The 24987-nt window shown below is 43.3% G+C and overlaps 1 protein-coding gene across 1 annotated transcript in view; it reads left to right on the top strand.

Moving 5' to 3' along the window:
- The window catches only part of LOC107372404 (melanopsin-A), a 66088-nt gene that overhangs the window by 30604 nt on the left and 10497 nt on the right, over positions 1-24987 (top strand). Inside the window, exons 2-5 of the mRNA XM_015940634.3 lie at positions 10510-10652; positions 13444-13577; positions 16770-16973; positions 20871-21042. Coding sequence (XP_015796120.3) covers positions 10510-10652; positions 13444-13577; positions 16770-16973; positions 20871-21042 — 653 coding nt within the window. The remainder of the gene's footprint in view (positions 1-10509; positions 10653-13443; positions 13578-16769; positions 16974-20870; positions 21043-24987) is intronic.

Raw genomic sequence — 24987 nt, 5'->3', positions numbered from 1 at the left:
AGAGCAGAAACACGCACGCACACACACACACACACACACACACGCACGCACGCACGCACGCACACACACACACACACACGCACACACCAACATATATACATATGTATATATATATATATATATATATATATATATATATATATATATATATATATATATATATATATATACATATATATGTATACATGTATATATAAATATATTGGACAATTCCTGTCCATAGGCTCGTGTTATAAGTTTTTAATCTGAAATGAGAGGTGGCCACCATCGCCATTTTGATTGTGTCACACGTCTCATCGTGCCAGGACAATTCAAAAAAGGGAAAAGAGGTGGAGCTGAGGGCGGGGCTGTAAGACTGGGATCAAATGACGACACCCGTCAAACTGAAGTGATGTAGCTACAAGTTAACCCGAAGCTAAGGCAGAGGTGGGAGCTAAGCTAACGGAGGTAGCTACCTAGCTACAACCAGAGCTAACTGCACAACACCGGAGCTTCTGAGTCAGAGAGGCACCGAGCTGACCGCTGGGTAAATCCAGGTGGAACACACAGGTCTCCCGGGAGCTCCACTAGCCGGCAGCCCGTGCAGCAAACAGGCGCCACTGCGATCAGAGATGCGCCGAGCTGCCGCTGAGGGGAGGGAGACCATACCGATAGTCGGAACCCAGCTCCACCAACATGTCATATTTCAACCCATTTTCAAAAATGCAGCGTTATGTTAAATGCACTGGGTTTTACCCTATTACATTTAAATGTTATGGTTAAACAGTACATGTTAAAGTCTAAGCTCAGCTAGTGCAAGAGCGGCAGTGACCTAAAATACATAAATATAATTGTGCTTACCAAAAAAAATGAAGTGGAGACTCCTTGGACAGTCTATTAGTGCAATTAATACCACAGCAAGTCATTTTGTCCAACCATTGCACAAATAATATCCAAAGAAGAATGCACAAACGCTACAACTAATGGTCTAACTTGAGAGATTGAAAATGGCGGAACCGTTTTCAGGCGAGGCCGAGGCTCAGACTGAGGCCTTTCCCCGGAGCTAGCTCTGTGGTCATGTGGGTCTGATGCTCATTAATTATTCATTATTTTAGGCATTTAATACACTTAAACAGAAGAGTGACAAAAAAAAATCACCCCCCTCAGAGTTGTCATGAGTGTAAACTAGATCTATTAAACCTAAAACATGTTTTGGTACCAGGCTGTAAACATGTTTATTTCTGCTGTGAAATTGGTATTTTTAACATGGGAGTCAATGAGGATTTGCTTGCTTCTGACACCAGCCCCCAGCGGATGAGGGTGGAACTGCAATTTTTGTCACTTCCTGTTTTGCTTCATATCTAGACCCGAACTATGGGGCTAGGTGGCCACATTAAGTATCTCGTGGCCACAAATTAAATTTTTTTTTCATCAATGTCACCAGACGGGCACCGTATATGTACGATGAAACCTAATTCAAAATGAACATTTTTGCTTGGAACTTCAAGAAACCCACATCAGGGTCATTACAGGCCTCTTTCAGGTAGTTGTACTCCACCCAACATCAATAGTCTGTGTGTTTTTAGGTCAGTTTTGTAATCATTTATTGTCTCCTTAAAGTCTCTGGTCATTTTGGGGTTTATGAGCAGCATTTATTTTATATTTAGCTAAATGTATCACTAAACTGCTGAGAAATAAAGAACAAAGGGATGGAGAGAGATTGGATTCACTTTGTACTTTACCATCGTTTCTGTTTTTGGCTGCAGAAACAAAAGTACATCTGGTCCTTTCTGCAGTTATCTAAACTGCTCAGCGGAAGTTTAAGCTTAAAGTTTTCAGCTTCATCATCATTTGTGCTTCAGACGGTTTTAGTTTTTATTTTATAGCAAAATGAAAATTATATGAGCAAATTTTATTTTTGTTCCATAAAAATCTTTTTATAAACCCAAATAATATTTGTGTTAAAATTGTGAATTTATTAAGTGTCTTTTTAAGATAAAATTCTAACAAATCATTCCTAAAGGTTGTTGTTAAACTGTGATAGCATGCACATGTTCATTACTGTGTAGGGACTCAGGATTATTCTCATGCAGCTGTATGTTAAATTACAACTATTTGTTCGTTTGAGTGAAAAGGGAGTTTACTGAGTCAGTTTTAGGAATGTTTGAAGCTCTTTTGAAGTCAAATGGAGCCTGTGATCAGATTTACTCCTTGGTTTTATCCCATCAGACAGGAAACTGTTTTCTCTTTTTTTGTTTGTTTGTGTCTGAGTGATAAACCAATGGAGTGTTACAGAAAGCAAGTTGAGTACATCGACGCTTTCCTGATAAATCCCTGCTTGACATAGCGCACCTGTTCACGCTAGGATTTGTCAGATCCACCAACGATGCTCAGGTGGATTCAATCCTCTAATTCTAGTGAGGAGCGGCAAGCGTGGGTCATGGGGGTGTGACAAGTAATTAAAATTGCACCCACATTTTCTAAGTTAACACACATCTCTCAACAACGGTAGTTTTTGCATCTTTACTGTACTGCTGCTTCAGCCCTCTCCCCCCTCCCCCTGCACAGCAATCACAAACTCACTGATGCGCCTGCAGCCTCTCAGAGTTCATGCTGCTCTAAACAATGAAAGAATAATTTCATTTTTTGTTCCTCACTTCTGATTACCTTCAATAGTGTCTGTTTGTTGCAACCACCAGGTACAAAAATGAACTTGTTTTTATTTGACTGTCTAGTACCTTCCTGCATCTCCTCTCAATCCTAAAGAAAAACTGCTACCTGGCTTCATATTTTCACCTCATTAGTTACCTTTGAACTGCAGTTCAAAAAGATCTACCGCAAAAGCAACGGAGTGCGTGCCGCGTGCCGGCTGCACCAGTGAGATGAATTCACCGAAGGACGAAACAGGTAATGCGCTCTGCAGCTGCAAAACGCATCAGCCACAAATAAAAAAACAGAATGCATGAAATAATATGAGCCAACATAAATGATCGCGTGTTAAATTTGTTTTTGAGGTGGCGACACTTTGATAATGTTACTGTGGCCGTGCTCAGGACACATCTGTCTGGAGCGCATCAACGATCAGAGCTCTGCGCCTCTCAGCTCTAAATAATCCCTGGAGAGTTCACATGGAAAATGTAATATCAGTAGAACCAGGATCGTTTTTGGGCTCCCCCTGGGTGTGTTCAGGGCTTCCAGGAGCTCCCTTTAGCTCGCCTGTAAGTCGAATCCTGCGTATAGCACAAGTTGGTCGCGTGAGTTGCGGATCCTAGCAGACAGTTGCCGGAACGGTCCTTTCAAAATAAAATAGTTTTATTGATGAACCTTACATATACAAGCGCGTGTACACACACAGGTGCTCACATGGTGCTCTCATAAGTATGGACTTGGGCACGTTCAACACATGTCTTAAGGCTGTGGATGACACTTAATGCACTGTGATTTACTATCGTGAGATTGTTCAGTAAAACAATGTTGATTTTATATTTCCTCATCAGGTTGACGCAGTGATAGCTTGCTCCTGTTGCATTGTTGTGTGTCCCTTTTCTGCAGGTCTAGAAGCAGACTCTTGATTGTTTATCTTTGTGGAACCCCAACCCTCAATATTACAGTGAAATGTATGCGTGAAGTGAATAATTAGCCGATTTTGGTGTTTTACTTTCTTTAGTGAGTCATTCAGATCTATAACAGCAAGCTAACAGCACAACAGAAAACAACGACACTTCTTCTAATGCCTGAGAAATACCATATTGACCCAAATATAAGACAAGGTTTTTTTCATTGAAAATAATTTTAAAATGTGGGGTCGTCTTAAAATCGGGGTCTAACCATTACACGCCCATACCAGCAGAGGGCGCCAGACTGTATGTTCTCAACAGAAGAAAAAAATGGAGCTTAGAGGTCCGGAGCAGAGTTGACTGAAAGTGGGGCAAGTTAACATAGTAAAGCAGTTATGTGAATTTTAAGATGACGGTGGTCAGTTCAGCAGAGGTGTCAAACTGTCATGTTCTGTGTCCCTTTGTTCCTCAGCCCCTCCAGTTCCCACTCCAGGTTTTCCTCTTGTGTCCCATTATTCTCCTCAGCCCTCACCCCTCTAGTTATTGGTTGTTTATATTTGCCCTCAGTCCCTAAGTTTAGTTGTCCATGTTTTTTAGTTTTAGGTTTATCTGCCCTTCTCTGGTTTTGTTCCCCATTTAGATAATTGTATGCACCTGCTTTCCCTCCAGCCCTCACTCCACACACCTGCTGCCTGTTTCCCTAATTGCTCTTTTCTGTGTATATAAGCCTTGTCTTGTCACTCTGTGTTTGTCGGTCCATTGTATGTGTCTGTGCTGTTCTGTTCCCTCCAAGTGTTTTTTGCCTGAGTCCTTGCTCCTGTTTTTGAACTTCAATTTTTTGTGTTTTAACCGCTGGATTAAGCCTCCACCTTAAGAGTCTCCAAGATGGCTCTACACAATCTGCAGCTGGTTACGGCAGCTCTAGGGTAACTTCTCCTTGTATTCATTCCTTGTGTTGTGTGCCTTTAAGATGGATATATATACAGTATTGTCTTAACCACAAGGTCCACGGGAGTACTTGTGTGTCATTTGGGTTCTGTGGTTTACTGTTTTGGGGAACATGTTGGGAAACTCTCCAGCTACAACCACAAGTCCATTGTTTACACCAGAGACCAGCCACTGGTGCTACGGGCGACAGCCATCCTCTGCACAGAAAGGCTGGTCCTGCACCCAGAAATGCGGGATTACAAAGAGTGTAGCCTGCTGTTTTCTCAGTAAAAGAAATGATTTGTGAAACATTTTCTGATTGGTGGAATGCATTAAAGTTAAAGTCACATTAGTTGTCACACTGGTGTGTGACATTGGTTCTCTGCATTTGACCCATCCCCTGGGGGAGCAGTGACCTGCAGACACAGCTGTGCTCAGGAACCATATGGTCCAGTTCTACAATACCACAGATTTGTGTTCCTCTGGGTTTGATTCTGTAAATGGTTTTAGATGTCTTTTTTAATTTGCAGTTGCTCTTCATATTTTACTAAGGTTACGATCTTCAGTTCAGAAATCCGATTCTTTATCTTGGAATGTAAATGAATTGTGTCATGTAGGGATGCATGATGTATCGGCATCATTAGGCATCATAATCGGTAGCTGCCGATGTTGGTCATTTTTTAACTGATCGGTCCGATAAGCTTCTCTTCCTGGCACTCGCAGAGTACAGACGCTTCTCTATTTGCTCCCTTATCTTTTTTCCCAAGGCTCTTTGTCCTGTCTGCCCACAGAGCGCTTCTCTGCATTTCTTCTGAAAAACCCTATTTTTACTAACCATGGATTTGATAAATTGGTCATTCAACACGATTGATAAGGTTTTTTCAACAATGAGAACAGAGCAGGGGGCTCCCACATGCCCACAGGGGACACACCCGGTGGGGTATATGCTGGATTCCTGGAGGGAATGGAAGATCATATGCCTCTCCCAGCTGTCCATCGAGGATGTCAAAGACGTGTGGATATTCGGCCTGATGATCACTGGATTTCTCCTGACTAGAGTGGGAGGATATCTGGTTTTCTGGAAATTTGGGAAGACGGGAGCGATTGGAGAGCGACCCGCACCCACGGAAAGCACCGTCCATGTGGAGACCTCACAGACTGGGACGTTACACGAGGTGAATCGTAAGCTGGACAATGTTCTAGCTGCGATACCGGTATTAGTTATGCTGATGATACACAGTTGTACATCTCCGTGTCTCCGGATGACTCTCGGTCAATGAATGCACTTTTTAACTGTATTTTAGACATCGAATCCTGGATGGCAGAGAACTTTCTCCAGCTCAACCAGGACAAAACTGAAGTTTTAGTCATTGGTCCTGAGGCCCAGAGAGAGAAGCTTTTACTGAAATTACAATCTCTGTCTTTTAATCCATCTGAACAAGTGAAGAACCTGGGTGTGATTTTTGACTCTGAGCTGACTTTTATCCCACACATTAAAAATATCACAAAAGTAGGTTTTTATCATCTAAAGAACATCGCCAGAGTCCGCCCCATTCTCTCTCGGGCCAATACGGAGACGTTGATGCATGCTTTTGTCACCAGTAGGATAGACTACTGTGATTCCCTGCTTTCTGGTCTTCCCAAAAAGATCATCTCAGGCTTACAAATTTTACAAAATTCGGCAGCACGTGTCCTGATGAAGACCAGGAGGCGGGAGCACATGACACCAGTTTTAGAATCATTGCATTGGCTCCCCGTATGTTTCAGGATCAATTTTAAGGTTCTTCTAATGGTTTTTAAGTGTCTTAATGGTCTTGGGCCTTCTTATCTATCAGAACTGCTTTTACCATATGAACCCTCGCGGACTCTGCGCTCCTCTGGCAGACGTCTCCTGGTCATCCCTAAAGTCAGGACACAAACTCACGGCGAGGCGTCCTTCCAGTGTTATGGCCTTCGCCTCTGGAACGAGCTGCCAGAGGACCTCAGGGCCGCAGAGAACGTTCATGTTTTTAAGTCCAGGCTCAAGACCCACCTATTTAGGTTAGCTTTTATCTTAATATTTACTACAGTTTTATTTCTCGTTTTACATGATTATATTTTATTACTTGCTTTGCATGTTCTATATGATTATATTTTAGCACAGTTTTATTATTTAAATTATTATTTTACTGTCTATGATTTTATTTATTACTTATTTTCTAATTGTTGTCCCTTATATCAGCTCTTTTATTACATTTTTACTCATTTTAATCCAGTGTTTCCTCTGTGGGGGCCCTCTGCCCCGGGAGCGGTGGTCGACTGTAGCTTCCTGGGTGCTCTATAGGTGGGGGTCTATGCTCCCCCTCCACTGAGCGCCCTGACTTAGTGTGGAAGACCTGATGCTGCCGGGACAGACGGCTCCTTCTGATGGCGTTTCCTTGCGTTACCATACTTGGCTCATCTGGACTCAGCCTAATATAATTTTTACTCGTGTGTGTGTGCGTGTGATTGCATATGTTTGTTAATGTTTTTAACCTGTTATGGGAATCTGGGGTCATTTTGTAAAGCACTTTGAATAACACTTTGTTTGAAAAGCGCTTTAGAAATAAAATTTGATTGATTGATTGATTGAAATGGATGTCATCTCGGAGAGAGTCACCGGACGGTACGGACAAGTTTAACAACCCAAAATTGGCTTCACTGAAGAACTGGACATGGTCAGTTTAAAGACTGAAGGCAGAGAGGAAAATTATCTCAGCCTGACCCAAACAAAGTCTAGTTATCCGAATCTGACGCCATAACAGCCTTGAGAGGCTAGGAACAAACCCTCATGAAGGAATGCAGACAGATGCTGTGAAAACCCGACCTACCATGAATCCAAATGCATATTTTTCTGGACCTTTAACAGTTTGTTAAAATGTGGTTCAGATTCTCTATGTGCAGTCATCTGGGTTTGTTAGCTTAATGCCCTCCTGTCACAATGTGTCAGACTCCATCATCATCGTCACTATGTTCAAGACATGCATGTTTGGATCTCTGCGCTCCGAGCAGATGAGCACACGTTTAAACATCCGATGGGATGTTTGCGTGCAGTGTTTGATGTGGTTTAATGGGTCACTGTAGAAGCTGTGAAGCATCAGCATTACTCACAAGTGTTTTCATGAACACAGGTGTGTATTTGACCCTTTGATGTGTGTGTAGTTTGAAGTCAGGAGCTGTGAACACTAATCTGTCAGGACATCCTGATTTATCAGCAAGCTTTTGGTATTTTTACAGTCGATTTAATGGTTGTTCAGAGCCAGATGTTTCTCTGCAGTCTGGATGAAGATGCTCCAGCGCTCTTCTAGCTTTTCCAACATGACAAATCCGGCTCTAGACTTAACATCTAACTTTTTGTCTTAAGTTAGGTTTGTATTTTTGTTTGTAGTTCAGATGTTCAAAAGAATTTTAAGTTCACGTGTCATCAGCTGACGAGGAAACTTCTGAATCATTTCTGAGTGACATAAGAAAGAAGATCTGATGATGTAAGGGATAAAGATTATCATGACTTGTGAAGCTGTCAAAATTTAAATGGAAACTAAAGCTGATGGCTGATTAATTGTGAGGTCATAGTTCTGCAAGGTAGTTTTTGTTTTTGTTACCTTTTCCTTTATTTTTACAGCACCTTAAAGGGAAACGTAATGCCAACCCAGGTTATGAACAGAGCTGGTAGTAGATAATGAAACAGTGCATACAAATCCTACAAAAGTCTGAATTAAATCAATTTGTAACAGAAGCTGTACTCTGAGGTCACGACCACACACAGATATGCTGAACAGACTTAATTTATCACACGTCACTCTCCTTCTCCTCCTGTTTAGACGTGGAGAGGACTGATTAGTGATGTGGTCCAGCTGTTAAAGAGCGTGTACCTGTCTCCACCCCTGCGGCTCCACCTGCTCCTCCCTCTCCCCAGCCGTGCTCTCCCAGTGCACAGCCACACAGTTGCAGTCAGAACGTATAATAACAGCATCAATAAACATCAGTTATTGTCATGTTTTGTGGTAGAGACCTAACCCAAGTCATGTAGAATCATACACAGGACTGCAAGTGAGGAATAAAAAACAAAGTCTATTAGAGAAGTCTGAACTAAAGGCACACTGACAACATCAGGGGAAGGGCTGCAACTCCGGTGCAGTGTTGCAGATGGGGGTTTGGGAACCAGACAGAGGGTGGCTGGTCTGTATGTGCTCATTCGCTGGTGGCTATCGGCTGCTGGAGTGTGCGTGGCCCCGGACTCTGGCGCTGGAGGGCCCTGAGCTGCTGCTGGAAGCCCCTCCCTCATCACATACACAGCATTTAAAAACAAAAACAAAACAACACTCTTGGTGACAAATCCGCATTCAAACACCCACAAACACTTAACAATTCTCTCTCTCTCTCTCTCTCTCTCTCTCACACACACACACACACACACACACACACACACACACACACACACACACACACACACACACACACACACACACACACACACACAGCTTAAACCTGCACACATAGGCAACCACCAAGGGACTGTTTTAGTCTGACTTTTGTGAAGCAACACAGAAGTGACAAAAATTGCAGTTCTCCCCTCATCCACTAGGGGCTGGCACCAGAAGTGATCAAATCCTCTTAGACTCCCATGTTAAAAATGGCAGGTTCACAGCAGAAATAAACATGTGTACAGCCTGGTTCAAAAAACAGTTTATGTTTAAGTTATTAACTGCCGGCCATTTCCTGATCAGAAAAGGCAGCTCACAGCTGACTGAGTTTTGAAGGTGATCTGAATTGTATCAAATGTATAAATATGACATGTGTATAACTTATTGTTTTATACAGGTAAAAATTTGTAGTGGAGATAAATCTACCTACATTTTACTTTTCATCACTTTGTTTTGTTTTCTTGTTTTTATTTAACTATTTCCTGTCCTGTCTGTCTCTCTTCTTCCTGCATCTACTCTAAACTCTCCAGAAAAACTGCTGCCTGGATTCTCACTTTTTCACCTCATCAGTTACTTTTGAGCAGATCAAAGGGATCTCCTGACCGCAAAGTGGAAAGCGCGTTTCGATGCTGCGTCAGTGAGGTGAAATCACCGCAGCACAGGTGATGAGCTCCGCAGTAGCAGAGCGCTGCAGGCACAAATAAGACAGAAAGTAGAGAACATGAGCGGACATGAACGATCGTGTGTTAATTATAGTTTTTTGTTGCGGCACTTTGAGAATGGACCGTGCGCTGGACGCAGCAGCCTGGAGCGCTGCGCACCATCGATCATCGCTCTGCAGCTGTCTGTGCTCTCTGCTCAAACGAGTCCATAAATGATGTAATATAGGTAAAAAAAACTTTTTTCCGGCTCCCCTGGATGTGTAGGATATCCAGCTCCCCCATAATTCGATCCCTGCTCCTGGATGAAATGCCGGACATTTTCATCAATACAAGAACCCGCAGTCCGGACGTCCAGGACAGAGTGTGAAAGTGGACATGTCCGGGGAAAAGAGGACGTACGGTCCCCTTAGTTTAATATAAAGTGGGAGATTACAGATTCAGTATTTTGCTCGTGCCCTTGCTGCCCTGGGCCTGGGCCCTTTAGAGTTCGTGGATCCCTGGGCAATTGCCCAGTTGCCCATATGGTTAATCCGGCCTTGGCTGACAGGGTGGTCCTGTTTTTATGACTCTTTGTGTCTGATATAAAGTTTTGTGCTTATTTTATGTTTTGTTATTGACTGTTGTCAATCATTTTATTGATTTTTCATTTTTATGTTAGGCACTATTGGCAACATTGCTGCATTTAAAGTGTTATATAAATAAACTTTTGGCTGATTGATTGATTGATTGATTGAATAAATATAGTCTAACATGCTACAAACATAATAAAGGCTAAGGTGTAACAGGAGAAACATCCCACATCCCTCTTGCTGTAGAGCTCTGGCATGTTATGGCAGTCGGATCACTCATTCTGTCTGCTTCAACTGCCAGGACTGGACAGGTGGAAAACATATATCTCAATAAACCTGCAGCTGTCTCACATCTGGATCTTTTGTCTTGAAGGTGGCAATGGTGCCAGAGGTCTTTCACCCATTCCCAACCGTGGATGTTCCCGACCACGCCCACTACACTATCGGCTCAGTCATCCTTGCCATTGGGATCACCGGGATGATCGGGAATCTCCTAGTTATTTATGCCTTCAGCAGGTATGAAAGCAGTAAGACACTCAAGTGATTTGTGGAGACCCCAAGACACGTTCCAGTGCCTGAAGGTCCGTTCAAACATCTATTAATAGACTAGGTTGACATGACTAAGTCTGTGCAAGGTAAACGGAACATGCTGGTGATCATCAACAAGTTTAGATGATGGGTTGAAGCCACTCCTTCTTGGTTCAGATACAGTGGTTAGGTTTTTGGTGATTCCATCAGAAATAGGTTTGGACAACTGTCTTGCTTTTCTTCAAAAATTCCTTAAAGAGCAAGTAACGCCTAAATTAACTTTTTTTTTTGCTGATAACCTGTATAGATGAGTGTCTAATGGTGCTGTGCACATGTGTAATCATTAGTGTGGCAGTGTATCTTACTTAAAATGTAATATTTCAGCGCAGAACTATCATTATATCTCCATCTTCAGGTTAAAACTCTGCTCCACATTTATGTAGAACCAGCTGTGGCTGATAAGCTGAAAAATGTGATGTTGTCAGCAAATTACTACGTGGCTGCACTGCACTGGTCTCCAGGTGAGGCAGCCGCACCTTAACCTGGCTCAGTCACTTATCTGTTGATGTGACACGTTAGCTCTCTGAGCCGCTAGCCTCCTTGAAAAAAAAAGCCCTCCTCCCCTTTTCATCTAATGATCGCGTTTACCAGGAAATCCTCCACTTTTTGACGCGTCACATGTCTCCTTTTAAAACATGTTTAAACTGAATGCAAGTCCAGGCTTTGTTTCATTAGATTGTTGTAATTAAGTATTGTACTGAACAAAACTTTACATTAAACAATGTTGAAAAGGATCTGAATTCATTTCCCCCTCATTTACGTTGATGGAGATAATGACGCAGTGCGCATGGCTCTGGTGTTAAACAAGTTTGTTTCTCTTTGCAACGATCTTCAAAAGAAGGCAAAACAGTTCAATGACAAGCTTCGCACTGAAAGGATATTTCCCGTTGTGCAGCTGGTGGTGTTGTCATAAATCATCTGATGTATGCAGATGACTTAGTGCTTCTAAGTCTGAGCGCCGTTGGTCTGCAGCAGTTACTAGATATCTGCTCTGACTATGGAGTAGAGCACAACATTGTGTATAATGTAGCTAAAAGTGTGGTTATGATTCTCCGGGCCAAGGAGGACAAGCAAATGAAGTTTCCAGATTTTATCTGTCAGACTTTGTGATTAGTGTCACCAACAAAGTAAAATATCTTGTTCATATAGGGGGCATGAGAGATGATGGTGACACATAGGCAGTGCCATATGTTATATGCTCAGGGGAATACACTCACTCGTAAGTTTGGGTTTTGTTCTGATAAAGTGAAATCACCTTGTTTAAGGCTTATTGTACAACGCTGTACACGGTCCACCTATAGACTAACTATAAGAAAGAATCATACCACCTGTCCTTAAAGCAGGGGACAGTTTAGAGATCTGTGTAGATCAAATAACCGGACATTCGGCATTTTTCTAAATGCACTACAAAAATCTTAGCGAAAAGAAAAACTGTCGGATTGGACTATGTTTAGCTGAATGTCCATGAGCACATTTGACAATTACTGTGATGAAATAGAGAACAAAATGTAATAGAAAAGTGAGAAAACTGAATAAGTTGGACAATATGACCAAAAGTTTGTACTAAAACTTGTAAATAGCACCTGAAGTGACTAATTTATTACCATATTTTTACACTTTTTACACAACTAGAGACTTAAAATGCACAACACACTGAATTTTAGGGGTTAAAAAAGTGGATTTTTCATAATGTGTCTTCTTTAAAGATCAAAACAAATGTGTCCATTCTCTATTTCTGCACAGAAAAGCTTTTTGTTCAAATCAGATTTCCGAGTTCCTTTAAGAACTATTTCTACATAAGACGAGTTTGACCTTCTTATTGATCGTTTCATTTCCTGGATGAGTATTGACCTATGTAGCATGAAAAACAGACTTGGTTTATAATGGCTGTTCTACTAATGAAATACTCATTTTAGTGTAAATGCTGTGGTTTGTTGTGTTTAAACCTCTGAAGCAGTTTAGACAGTTTTCAAGTTCAACTGATTCAGCTTCGTCTTTTTCATACTTGAACTTGAATTGGTTTAACCACAAAGAAGTATAAAGATGGTCACATTGTGGAAGCAACTCAAAATGCTTTGATTATCAGTTTAAATGGAATAATTTAGCAAGAAATCTGATCTATAAATAAAACAATTTAAAATTTACTAAATATTTCTAAGCTCCAGTTAAGACAAGAAATGCCACAATTTCTTTACAGAGGTTGTTTAACTCATTTCCTTCTTTCAAATGCAGCTACTCTCTTGTAGTTCTGGTCTTGCTGAAGCATCACATTCAAATCTTGGGTTGATTTTGTTTATTTAGCTTATGGTTTAATAATATTTAATAGTCTTTAAGTCAATCTATGTTTTCAAGGACAACATTTCATGCCTGACAGACAATAAAGCTCCAAAAACATTAATTGAAGTTGATATGTAAATGAAACTAACTTATTTAAAATAAAACTAGAAGGACTGAGGATTGAGCTCTGAGGAACACCATGAAGAGTTTACATGAAATCCTTTGATCTCTGATTTGGGTTTCAATCACTGAACTAAATGATCTGAAAAATAACAACAATCTTTTCTTTTCTTCAGACATAATTGAAATGGACTAAATGGATGCACACTTGTTGGTTCCTCTTTAATTAATTTTTAAATTATATAAATGAATAATTGATGAGGTTGATGTTTCATTTGTCACAGAGATCTCCTCCCAACGATTATGTGTCTGCTTACTTTAGGAGTCGCAGCCTGCGGACACCTGCTAACATGTTCATCATAAATCTGGCCATCACTGACCTGCTGATGTGCGTCACCCAATCACCCATCTTCTTCACCACCAGCATGCACAAGAGGTGGATCTTTGGAGAGAAAGGTACCACAAGGACAACAACAGTAATCAGAATCAGAAGGGATTTATTGCCTTATGTGTGAAAAATCACAACATTAGGAAATTGCTGCAGCACTTGGTGGAAAAAAGAAAGATAAAAATAAAGGTTACAATCATGATAAAACAAAAATATATGGCAATAATTAGAGAAATGGTTAATATCAGAGCAGAACAGTTCAGGTACAAACACAACACAGGGTCATGTGACTGAAGCCAAGCAACTGGAGTGGGCAGACCTAGGATTGTCATTCATGAGTCCAACTGCAGAGGGGAAGAAGCTGTTCTTGTGGTGAGAGGTTCTGGTCCAAATGGATCGGAGCCTCCTGCCAGATGGGAGCGAGTCAAAGAGTCTGTGTCCAGGGTGAGACGGGTCAGTTGTAATCTGACCTGCAGGCCTCAATGTGCTGGAGGTGTACAGGTCCTGTATAGAGGGAAGTTTGCAGCCAATGGCCTTCTCAGCTGAGTGTACAACACGCTGAAGCTTCTTCATGTTCCTGATGGTAGCGCTAGCAAACCACACAGTGATTGAGGGGGTTAGGATGGACTCGATGACTGCGGAGTAGAACTGCCTCATCGACTGTGTTGGCAGGTTGAGTTTCTTCAGCTGCTTCAGGAAGTACATCCTCTGCTGGTTTTTTCTGTGATGGAGATGATGGTGGGCCCCCACTTGAGGTCCTGGGTGATGGTGGTGCCCAGGAAGTGACACGAGTCCACCATCATGATGAGAGTTTCAGGGGTTATGCCACAGGGTTGTGGGGGGGTGGGGCTGTGTGCTTCCTGAAGTCCACAACAACCTCCACTGTCTTCTGTGCATTTAGCACCAGGTTGTTGTGGTTGCACCAGGACACCAGCCATTTGACCTCCATTCTGCAGGCAGACTCTTCCCCGTCAGAGATGGGTCTGATGATGGTGGTGTCATCTGCAAACTTGATAAGCTTGACAGACTCATGCGGTGCAGACGTTGGTGTACAGGGAGAAGAACAGAGGGGAGAGAACAAAGCCCTGAAGGGAACCAGTGTTGCTCATCCGTACATAAATATGTTTCCAAATGTAAAGGTTGTAGTCTTGACATTAAACAGGAAGTGACATTGTTAAAAATATGCCTGAATGTTTAAGAGATGACATTCCAAATTTGGGGTTCTACGTGCTCCATAAGCAGAAGAATTCCAGGGTTCTCTACAAGTGCCAGTGGCAGGTCACTCAGTGCGATCATTTCTACTACTTTGGCTGTGATGTCCTGCGCCTTCGCGCTGCCATGGGGCATTCTTTTCTTTCCTCTTCAAACTCTCCTGCAGCGTGAGCTGAGTCGTCTTCGGGTTGGCTGCCTGGGTAAGCTCGCTGTATTCTGTTTGGTGTTTGTTTCTGAGATGCCTTATCAGGTTTGTTGTGTTAAATGTAGCCTTTTCTTTTCTGCCTCTTGCAGTTTGAAGTTTGCATATCTCACAGTTTGCTATGGCAATATTGTCATCAACTTTAAAATACCTCTGGATCGCTTTCCACTTCAAGCTTCTTCTGTGTTCTTTCCGGTGTTTGATCAATAGCGTTTCTGCAAAAAAGTGACCTCATGCCACACGGCGCATGCGTTGTTGTTTCTGTGTGGAGTCAAGAGCTCTAACTGTGCCATCGTATAACTATATATGTGTTAAAACGTGCAATATACATCAGATTCCGATTGAGTCTGAAACCACGTGATCGGGGCCGATTTCCGATCACGTGATCAGATGGAGACATCCCTAATTCCAGCGAGTTCAGTCTCCTTCAGGGTCTACTTCCAATGCTCATTCAGCAGCTAGGTTGCTGACTGGAGCTGACAGAAGACAACACATTTCTCCAATTCTGAAATCTCTCCACTGGTTGCCCGTGCAGTTCAGGATAAACTTCAAAATTATGCTTCTGACTTACAAATCCTTGAACCATCAAGCTCCTCCATATCTGTGTGAACTTGTCCATTACTACAACCCGCCGCGTGCTCTCAGGTCTGAAGATAAGCTCCTCCTAGCTGTTCCCAATGCACGTTTAAAAAGCCGTGGAGAAAGGGCTTTCTCTGTCTGTGCACCGAAGCTGTGGAAAACATTACCACTGCTAGTGAGGCAAGCATCAACAGCTAGCATTTTTTAAATCATGCCTGAAAACTCACTACTTCAACCTAGCTTATACCACATAATTATGAACCTCACTTACATCTGCACTGTTTAAAAATGGACTCCACAATTATTGACTTCCGTACTATTGAGGTTCTTTTTTAAATGTTTTTCTAATTTTTTATTCACCCTGTGTCTTGTTGATTTTTAGCTGTTATTTTTGGGAATTTTGTTGTTTTTCCTTTTTTATCTTTTATCTGTGTTCGACATGTTTATATAACGCCTGTTTAATTAACCAACATTTTTAGTGTACAGCGCCTTGTTTGGTTGTAATGCCTTGTGAATGCGCTTTATAAATAAAATTGGATTGGATTGGATTGGATTTGATTTACCCTCCAGACGGAGTAATTTAGGAGGCGACCCGGTCCTATTGCTGAACCACCTTAGCAGACTTGTTTTGATGAGGAGGATCATCAGCTCTCCTCTAGATGATGGAGCTTCTCATCACATTTCTAAGCCTGAGCCAGACCAATGGAGGAAGATCATTTGAACCAGCTGTATAGGATCATGAACCACATCATGTGACCTTAGATGAGGGTGTAAATTGAGAGCTTTGTCTTTTGGTTCACCTTCTTCATGACCATTTTGGTCCATCTGTCCACTACTCAGGAACTTCCTCTGCTTGAGGCAGAGAGTCACTCCCAGATGGGGTAGAGCGTTCCGTCTTTTCCTTTTGAGAACCATTTCCTCAGACTTGGAGGACCTGGCTCTGACGTAGGCTGTAAATGGGGGACACGGCTTAAAGGTGCCAACAGGATAAAGAAAGCAGAGATTAGACGCTGAGGTTTCCAAACCAGTTCTCCACACCCTGGTCTCAGGTCCATGAACATCACAAACTGGACCAGAAACCAGAGAAGGACCTGGTGGAGTCCATTCTTCACTTCAGTCAAAACAACGTTTTATGTCAGTTTCATCTCTGAGTCTGATGTTGATTTTGTTTTAGTTTCACCTTCTCCCAGGCTGAACTTGTTTTAGTTTTAGAGACAGGGTGTCTGCTTCTCTCTGAACCTGGTTTAACTTTGTTTTCTGTCTGCAGGTTGTGAGCTTTACGCTTTCTGCGGCGCTCTCTTCGGGATCTGCTCCATGATCACACTGACAGTGATTGCCATTGATCGTTATTTCGTGATCACGCGCCCTCTGACCTCCATCGGTGTGTTGTCACGGAAACGGGCCCTTCTAGTCCTTGCTTTGGTCTGGGTGTACTCACTGGGCTGGAGCCTGCCGCCTTTCTTTGGCTGGAGTGAGTCCACACACACACACACACACACACACACACACACACACACACACACACACACACACACAGACACACACACACACACACACACTCGCATTGTCAGGACCTCATCAAGCTCAACTCCCAGCAGCTGTGCATGACGAACTCCCTGCCTTCTATTAGGTGGATCTCAGCCTCTGAGCGGTTAAGAACCTCCTTCACTCACTTCAGGGCCCTCAGTCATCAATCCGTTGTGACTGGAGCTCCTGACCAGTTGTTGAACATGTCAGTTTTCTTATAAACTCCTCAAGACTCCAACTTTTCCTGGTTCTCCTCTCGTACCTCACGTTCCAGTCAGACTCCAGCTCTGCTAGTCTGCAGCTAGCTGTTGCTGCTCACCGGCTAGTTCCCCCTCCATCAGCTTCGCTCAGTCTCAGAGTCCAGTCAAGCACCAGTTCCTGTCGTCTCTGCCACTCCAGCCATCGCTCTTCTGCGTGTGGAACACCGACCCACAACTCTAACAGTAGCCAAGCCTTGCTAACGGGCTGACACTAGGGCTGCCTACACTCACATCTGACCCTTTCACACATTCTCACGCCACAACTCAAATTTCTCATGCTGAAAAATTACCATGGTGAAGTTAATTGGACGTTATATATTTGACACAGACATTAACTCAATAGTTCTCCACGGTCAGCGATGAGTTTTCATGCCATATAAGTGGTAAATGGCCTGTATTTGTATAGCCATTGATGAGCTACAATGCAGCCACAGCTGCCCTGGGGCGCACTGACGGAGGCGCCATGCACTGCGCCAGAGTGAGACGGCGGTCAGCTGTTCTGAAGACAGGATGAAAATCTTGATAATAAAAATCAGATTGTATGAAATGTGTTACAAACTGCTGTGTCTCATTGGTGAGGCTTAGTAACACCATTGGGAATGGAGTTTGAGTATTTTGGTCAATCTACCTGGAGGTTCTTAAAATTGCTAATAAAAAGATCAGATCGTATGAAGCATGTTAAAACTGTTGTGTCTCATTGGTCTAGTTTAGAAACAACCGAGAATTGATTTTGACTAATTTATTTATAATTAAGCTTGAAGCTGTTGATTTTTTTGTATGTGTCTGTTTTTTGAATGACTAGAATTTGTTGATGGTCCCTAAGCAAAGCATTGCTTTCATGAGCGAGTCCTCAGAACACAGCTGATCGCTGTCTCTCTCTGGTGCAGCGCCCGGCTTAAAACTCATGGCTGAATGTAGTGAACCATGGAGTGAATGTCAAATATCAAATGTCCAACTAACCTTTGTCCCAATGTCACACTGAGCTGATTTATGACAGTCTTGTGCTCTTGTTTACCTGCTGGAGAGTGTTTACAAGTCCCTGATGCCACATTCCATCATTTTCCGATTCTTCATAACAACAAAACTCCACGAGGTGTACTCAGCTGATCTACAACAACAAAGAACGGTGAGCTGTGGAGAATTTCAGGTTCTGTCCGGACCTGAGCTGAGACCATCGGCATATATACTGGACAGTTTGTGTCCATAGGCTCCAATTATGAGTTTTTGTGCCAAAATGGGAGGTTCCCACCACCGCCATTTTGACCGCGTCACAGGTTCCGTCAAGCCCAAACAATTCCAAAAAAGGGAAAAAATGTGGAGCTGAGTGTGGGGCTGTGAGGCTGGGATCAAATGATGACACCCGTCGAACTGAAGCAATGTAGCTACAAGCTAACCCAAAGCTAACACGGAGGTGGGAGCTATGCTAACAGAGGTAGCTATGTAGCTTCAACTGGAGTTAACTGTGCACAACACCAGAGCTTCTGAGTCACAGATGTGCCGGGCTGACCGCTGGGTGGAGCACAGAGGTCTCCCGAGAGCTCCACAAACCGGTAGTCGCGCAGCAGACAGGCGCCACAGCGATCAGAGATGCGCCGAGCTGCCGCTGAGGGGAGGGGACCATACCGATAGTCGGAACCCAGCTCCACCAACATATTTCAACCCATTTTCAAAAATTTAGCGTTATGTTAAATGCACTGGGTTTTTCCCTATTACATTTAAATTTCATGGTTAAACAGTACATTTTAAAATCTAAGCTCAGCTAGTGCAAGAGCGGCAGTGACCTAAAATCATCAAAATAAATACATAAATATAATTTTACTTACCGAAAATAATGAATTGGAGACTTCTTGGATGCTCTATTAGTGCAATTAATGCCACAGCAAGTCATTTTGTCCAACAATTGCACAAATAATATCCAAAAAAGAATACACAAATGCTACAACTAATGGTCTAAGTTGAGAGACTGAAAATGGCGGAGCAGTTTCCAAGCCAGACCGAGGCTCTACTGAGGCCTTTCCAAGGAGCTAGCTCTGTGGTCACGTGGGTCTGAGGCTCATTAATTATACAGAATTTTAGGCTTTTAATACACTTAAACAGAAGAGTGAGAAAAAAAATTCACCCCCCTCAGATTTGTCATGAATGTAAACTAGATCATTTAAACCTAAAACATGTTTTGGTACCAGGCTGTGAACATGTTTATTTCTGCTGTGAAATTGGTATTTTTAACATGGGAGTCAATGAGGATTTGCTCGCTTCTGACACCAGCCCCCAGCGGATGAGGGTGGAACTGCAATTTTTGTCACTTCCTGTTTTGCTTCATATCCAGACCCGAATTATGGGGGCTTGGCTGAGACGCCGCCCTGCCGGTCTTCTATGCATGTCTTCACGGTCACTGTACCCCTGCGCCCAAAGGCTCTCCTATTTTTTTTTATTGGAGGGGGGATCCAACGCACATGCACCAGTTAGCGTAGGTCGACAGTAAAAATTGCTGCTCCCAAAAGAAACAGAAAATATGTCACAAGATGATTTGGTCGTAGTTAGAGTGTAAATAACATGTTAAAACTACACTTGAATGCAGGTGAAACACAGCACTTATATTCTGTATGATGTAGAGATCATTTTGTTTATTTTTCATGGTTCTTTTTAAAGTGGTAAATGGACTGTATTTGATATAGCGCCTTCTGGAGTACATGAACCCCCAAGGTGCGTTACAACACTATCAGTCACTCACAGACACACATTCAAACGCTGGTAGGGAATCTCAGTGCCCTGGGGGCACACTGACGGAGGCGAGTCTGCCGCACCACCAGTCCCTCCGAGCCCTCCGTGGGTTGGGTGTCTTGCCCGAGGACACAACAACAGACTGAGCGGGGCTCGAACCTGCAACCATCCGATTACGGGGCAAGCACTTAACTCCTGTGCCACCGTATATTAATACTTTGGGATTCCTATCTTCTTCTTTCTCTTCTTGTTAGACTGGTGGGGTGGCACCCTAGCGCCCCCTATGGATGAGCCGCCACTGCTTGGCATGTTTATGAATATGCTTCAGAATGCACTGATTTTTTGTTGTTGTTGTTGTTGTTGTTGCTGAAAATTAGGTGTTGCGGACCCAATCGTGGGACAGGATACTCTGTTTTACAAACTGCAGCTACATGTGTAGATGGCATGACTTTAACACATTTTGCCGTTTCATTACAAGAAGCAATGCCACATTATTATTATTGTTATACAAAATAATTACTTCTCAATCTAGTTTCTTAAAGTTTTACTGACTTTCTTCAAAAAATGCTTTAGTTTCAAAAATTACTGCCATGAAAGGATTTTGTTCAGTTAAGAAAAAAAATTTAAAGTGCGCACTTTTTTAAATCAATACCAAGTGTCAACAAATGACTCAGATTATTTATAGAAATAACAGATTATTCATTGAATTGAGTGAATTCTGCAGAAGTGGTCCTGTTTTACAGGTTCTGTCACAGCTGAACTAACTATTTCTAACTTTTTCTGTCTTTTATGCCTCTCAGTCCTTCAGGTCAGAGGACATAAAATCGTCTGATCCTGTTTCTATGTTTCTGCCTCATCAGGTGCCTATGTCCCTGAGGGTCTGCTCACTTCCTGCACATGGGACTACATGACCTTTACCCCCTCGGTGCGAGCATACACCATGCTGCTCTTCATCTTTGTCTTCTTCCTGCCTCTCTTCATCATCATCTATTGCTACATCCTCATCTTCAGAGCCATCCGCACCACCAACCAGTCAGTTTCTCTCCTTATTAAAGCCAAGTAAAAAAGAACTGAGCTTACAAAAATGATGCAGGTTTCCAAAGTTCACAGTCTAGATCTGTGTGTGTGTGTGTGTGTGTGTGTGTGTCTGTGTGTCTATGTGTGTGTGTGTGCGTGCATATTGTGTGTGTGTACTTGTGTGTGTCTGTGTGTGTGCGTGTGCATGCGTATTGTGTGTGTGTGTGTGCGTGTGTACTTGTGTGTGTTTCTGTGTCTGTGCGTCTGTGCGTGTGTGTGCGTGTGCATGCGTATTGTGTGTGTGTGTGTGTGTGTGTGTGTGTGTGTGTGTGTGTGTGTGTGTGTGTGTGTGTGTGTGTGTGTGTGTGTGTGCGCGCGCGTGTGCATGCGTATTGTGTGTGTGTGTGTGTGTATACTTGTCTTTGTATGTTTAAGTGGACAGATTTTCACTTTAACCTGTAACGTGTGGACATTCCACACTGTGGGGACATTTTGCTGGTGCACATGATGCTAAACACCCTAAAACTTGGTTTTAGAGGTATGGTGTGAACAAGGTCGCTGTGAAAATGTAGAGCAGCCAGAAGGTCTTCAAGTTGAAAGAAGTAGAGGCAAACTGCAGCACAGGGACATTTTTCCAGAGAGCCAAACTGCTTCTCCTGCATTTATTTCACCTCTTTCCTTTGACAGATCACCACATAACAAAAACAAAAACTCCCCAAGCCTCCACCTGGCTTCCTTTAAATACCCCAGCAAATCACACCTGCAAACAATCCACCCCAATCAGTGCTCCAACATTAAATCCAGAGGGAAATAAACATCCACATAAAGGTACCTAAATGTTAACATAAACAAAAGACAAAACTGTTTTTACAATACAAAAAAACATTTTCACATAAAGACACACTAAGACACATTTCAGTTAAAATATCCCCCATCACAGTGCCACTAGACTACAGAAATAAATTACAGGGACGAATGGGAAATCATCCCTACCACTTCGTCACAGTCCCCCCCCCCCCCCCCCCCCCCCCCCCCCCCCTTAAGCTCGTTACTCGTCAAAGGAACGAGAAAGAAAGTCTGCAATAATATTTTTCTTCCCTGCCTTGTATCGAATCTTAAACTGGTAGGGCTGTAATGATAAATACCATCTAGTGATTCTGGCATTGGACTCTCTCATTTTATGCATCCATTGCAATGCCCGATTATCTGTTTCAAGGAGAAACTCCCCCCCCCCATCAGGTAGTACCTTAAGGAGTCCAAGGCCCATTTAATGGCCAGTGCCTCTTTCTCAATAGTGGAATACTTCACTTCCTTGGGAAACAGCTTTCGACTAATATACTGCACAGGTCTCTGGACCTCCCCATCACCTTGCAGCAATACAGCGCCCAGTCCCACTCCTGAAGCATCCGTCTGTACAGTAAATGGGAGAGAAAAATCTGGACATTGCAGCACAGGCGCATAACACAAACAGTTTTTCAGATCATTGAATGCATGCTCACTCTCCCTAGTCCAAACCACTCGGTTGGGACATGACTTGCGAGTCAGATCACTCAAAACAGCTGATCTTGTAGAAAAACCAGGAATAAACCGACGATACCAGCCGGCCAAACCTAAAAAGGATCGTAGCTTCTTCTTGGTCATAGGCAGCAGACAGGAAGCAAGGCTCTCCACCTTACTCACCTGAGGTCGAACGACCCCCCCAATGACATATCCCAGATACTCCACTTCTGTTTTGGCGATATGGCATTTCTTAGGGTTGATCACCAGTCCTGCTGCCTGAATCCTCTGAAAAACATCAGTCAGATGCTTCACATGTTCTTCCCAGGTCTCGCTGAACACCACGATGTCGTCGATGTAGGCCGCTACATAGGTATCTGCTCCTCTCAGGACTATATCAACCAGTCTTTGAAACGTCGCGGGAGCTCCATGAAGTCCAAACGGCATCGTCCTGAAACGATAAAGACCGCTGGGCACCCTGAAGGTGGTGAAGTCCCTTGAGGACTCGGTCAGTGGAACCTGCTAATAACCTTTACATAGATCTAGCGTTGATAGAAACATAGCCTTGCCAAGGCGTTCTATGAGTTCATCAACCCTAGGCATTGGGTAAGCATCAAAGACAGAAACGGCATTCAGTTTAGAAAAGTCCACACAAAACCGTTTTCGAGTGTCATTTTTCTTTGGTACTAACACCACAGGGCTACACCATTCCCCTCTGGAGGGCTCTATAATGCCAGTGTCCAGCATGTCTTCCACCTCCTGCTTCAGTACAGACACCAACTTTGCTGGCACCCTGGAACTAGTGTCTCTGATTGGCATCTGGGTCTGAGACCGAAGCCTGATGTTGTGTTGAATCAGCGGCGTACAGCCGGGTTTAGTGCCAAACAGTTTCTTTGGCATGACAGTCAACAATTCGCATCGACGTTCAGCAGATAAATGAGTGAGATCTGGAAAAACGTCTCCCTCCCCTTTGGAAGGGAAGAACTGTTCCTGTGACTCCTCTTCCTCCGTTACGACTCTAGCCCACAACTGCATTGAGGGGGCCGGATGTTCAAGCCAGGCTTTTAGCATGTTAACATGAAATACTTGATGTTTTCGTCGACGATCGGGCAGAAACAGTTCATATGTAACTGGACCAACCCTCCTGGAAATTGTAAATGGATCCTGCCATTTAGCTAACAAACTGCTCTCAGAAGTGGGAAGAAGCAACAGCACCTTCTGACCTTCCCTGAATGACCTCCCACGGGCCGATTTATCATAATACCGCTTTTGACGTTGTTGAGCAACCTCCAGGTGACTATGAGCCAGTTCTTGCAAATGGTCCAACGTATCTCTCATCTTTAACACATAAGCAAGTGATGTACAAAGCTCATCTGATCTGACGCCTTCCCAAGCCTCCTTAAGAATGTCCAAAGGACCTCTGACATGGTGACCATACAGGAGTTGAAATGGAGAGAGTCCGGTAGATGCTTGCGGAACCTCTCTGTATGCAAACAATAAGAAGGGAAGCCAATGGTCCCAATCTTTTCCCGAGTTTTTCACAAATTTCCTCAGCATAGATTTTAGCGTTTTGTTAAACCTTTCAACCAATCCGTCAGTTTGCGGGTGGTAGGGGCTTGTTTTAATCCCTGTAACCCCAAGCAGAGCATAGACCTCTCTCAACAGCTTAGATGTAAAGTTGGTGCCCTGATCAGTTAGAATTTCTCTCGGCACCCCCACTCTTGAAAACATTTGGATTAGACAGTTAGCAATCTGTCTCGCTTTCACTTTCTTAAGAGGAAAGGCCTCTGGATAACGAGTTGCATAATCACATACCACTACGATATATCTATGCCCTGAACTACTCCTCTCCAATGGACCTACAATGTCCATAGCAATCCGCGCAAACGGTACATCAATCACTGGCATAGGAATAAGCGGAGCTCAATCTCCTTTCCTACCCGGCGCTGTTAACTGGCATTGTGGACATGCTTTGCAATACCGAACAGTATCTGCGAACTGCTGTGGCCAATAAAAGCGAGAAACCATCCTGGAAAAGGTTTTATGATGTCCCAAATGACCTGACCAAGGGATAGAATGGGCCAGCTTCAAAACCTCTGCCCTTAAGCTTTCGGGAACCACTAACTGGTCACCCACCTTGCTGCGGCGGTACAGACGTTCGTTCTTTAAAATAAAAACCTCTCGCACTCCATCTGATAGCTGTGTTGAATCCAGTACACATTTAGCAAAAAGAGATGTTAAAGACGGATCTTGGTTCTGAAGCCGAACAAGGTTACCTGGCCCCACCTGCAGCTCATCCAGCTCAGGCTCAGGAAGCAACTCTGTCACCTTTGTTCCCCTCACTTTATCCTGTCTCCGTAACCTTTCGCTCTTCCTTAAATGGTGCCTTCTCCCTACCACCGCTGGAATTCCCTCTCCTGAGAAAGGTAACTCATCCCAACTAGGGTCTAACGGTGACTCTCT

This window comes from Nothobranchius furzeri, chromosome 12 (genome assembly GCF_043380555.1).
Source record: "Nothobranchius furzeri strain GRZ-AD chromosome 12, NfurGRZ-RIMD1, whole genome shotgun sequence".
NCBI lineage: Eukaryota > Metazoa > Chordata > Actinopteri > Cyprinodontiformes > Nothobranchiidae > Nothobranchius > Nothobranchius furzeri.
This window is presented reverse-complemented; position numbering and strand designations above follow the sequence as displayed.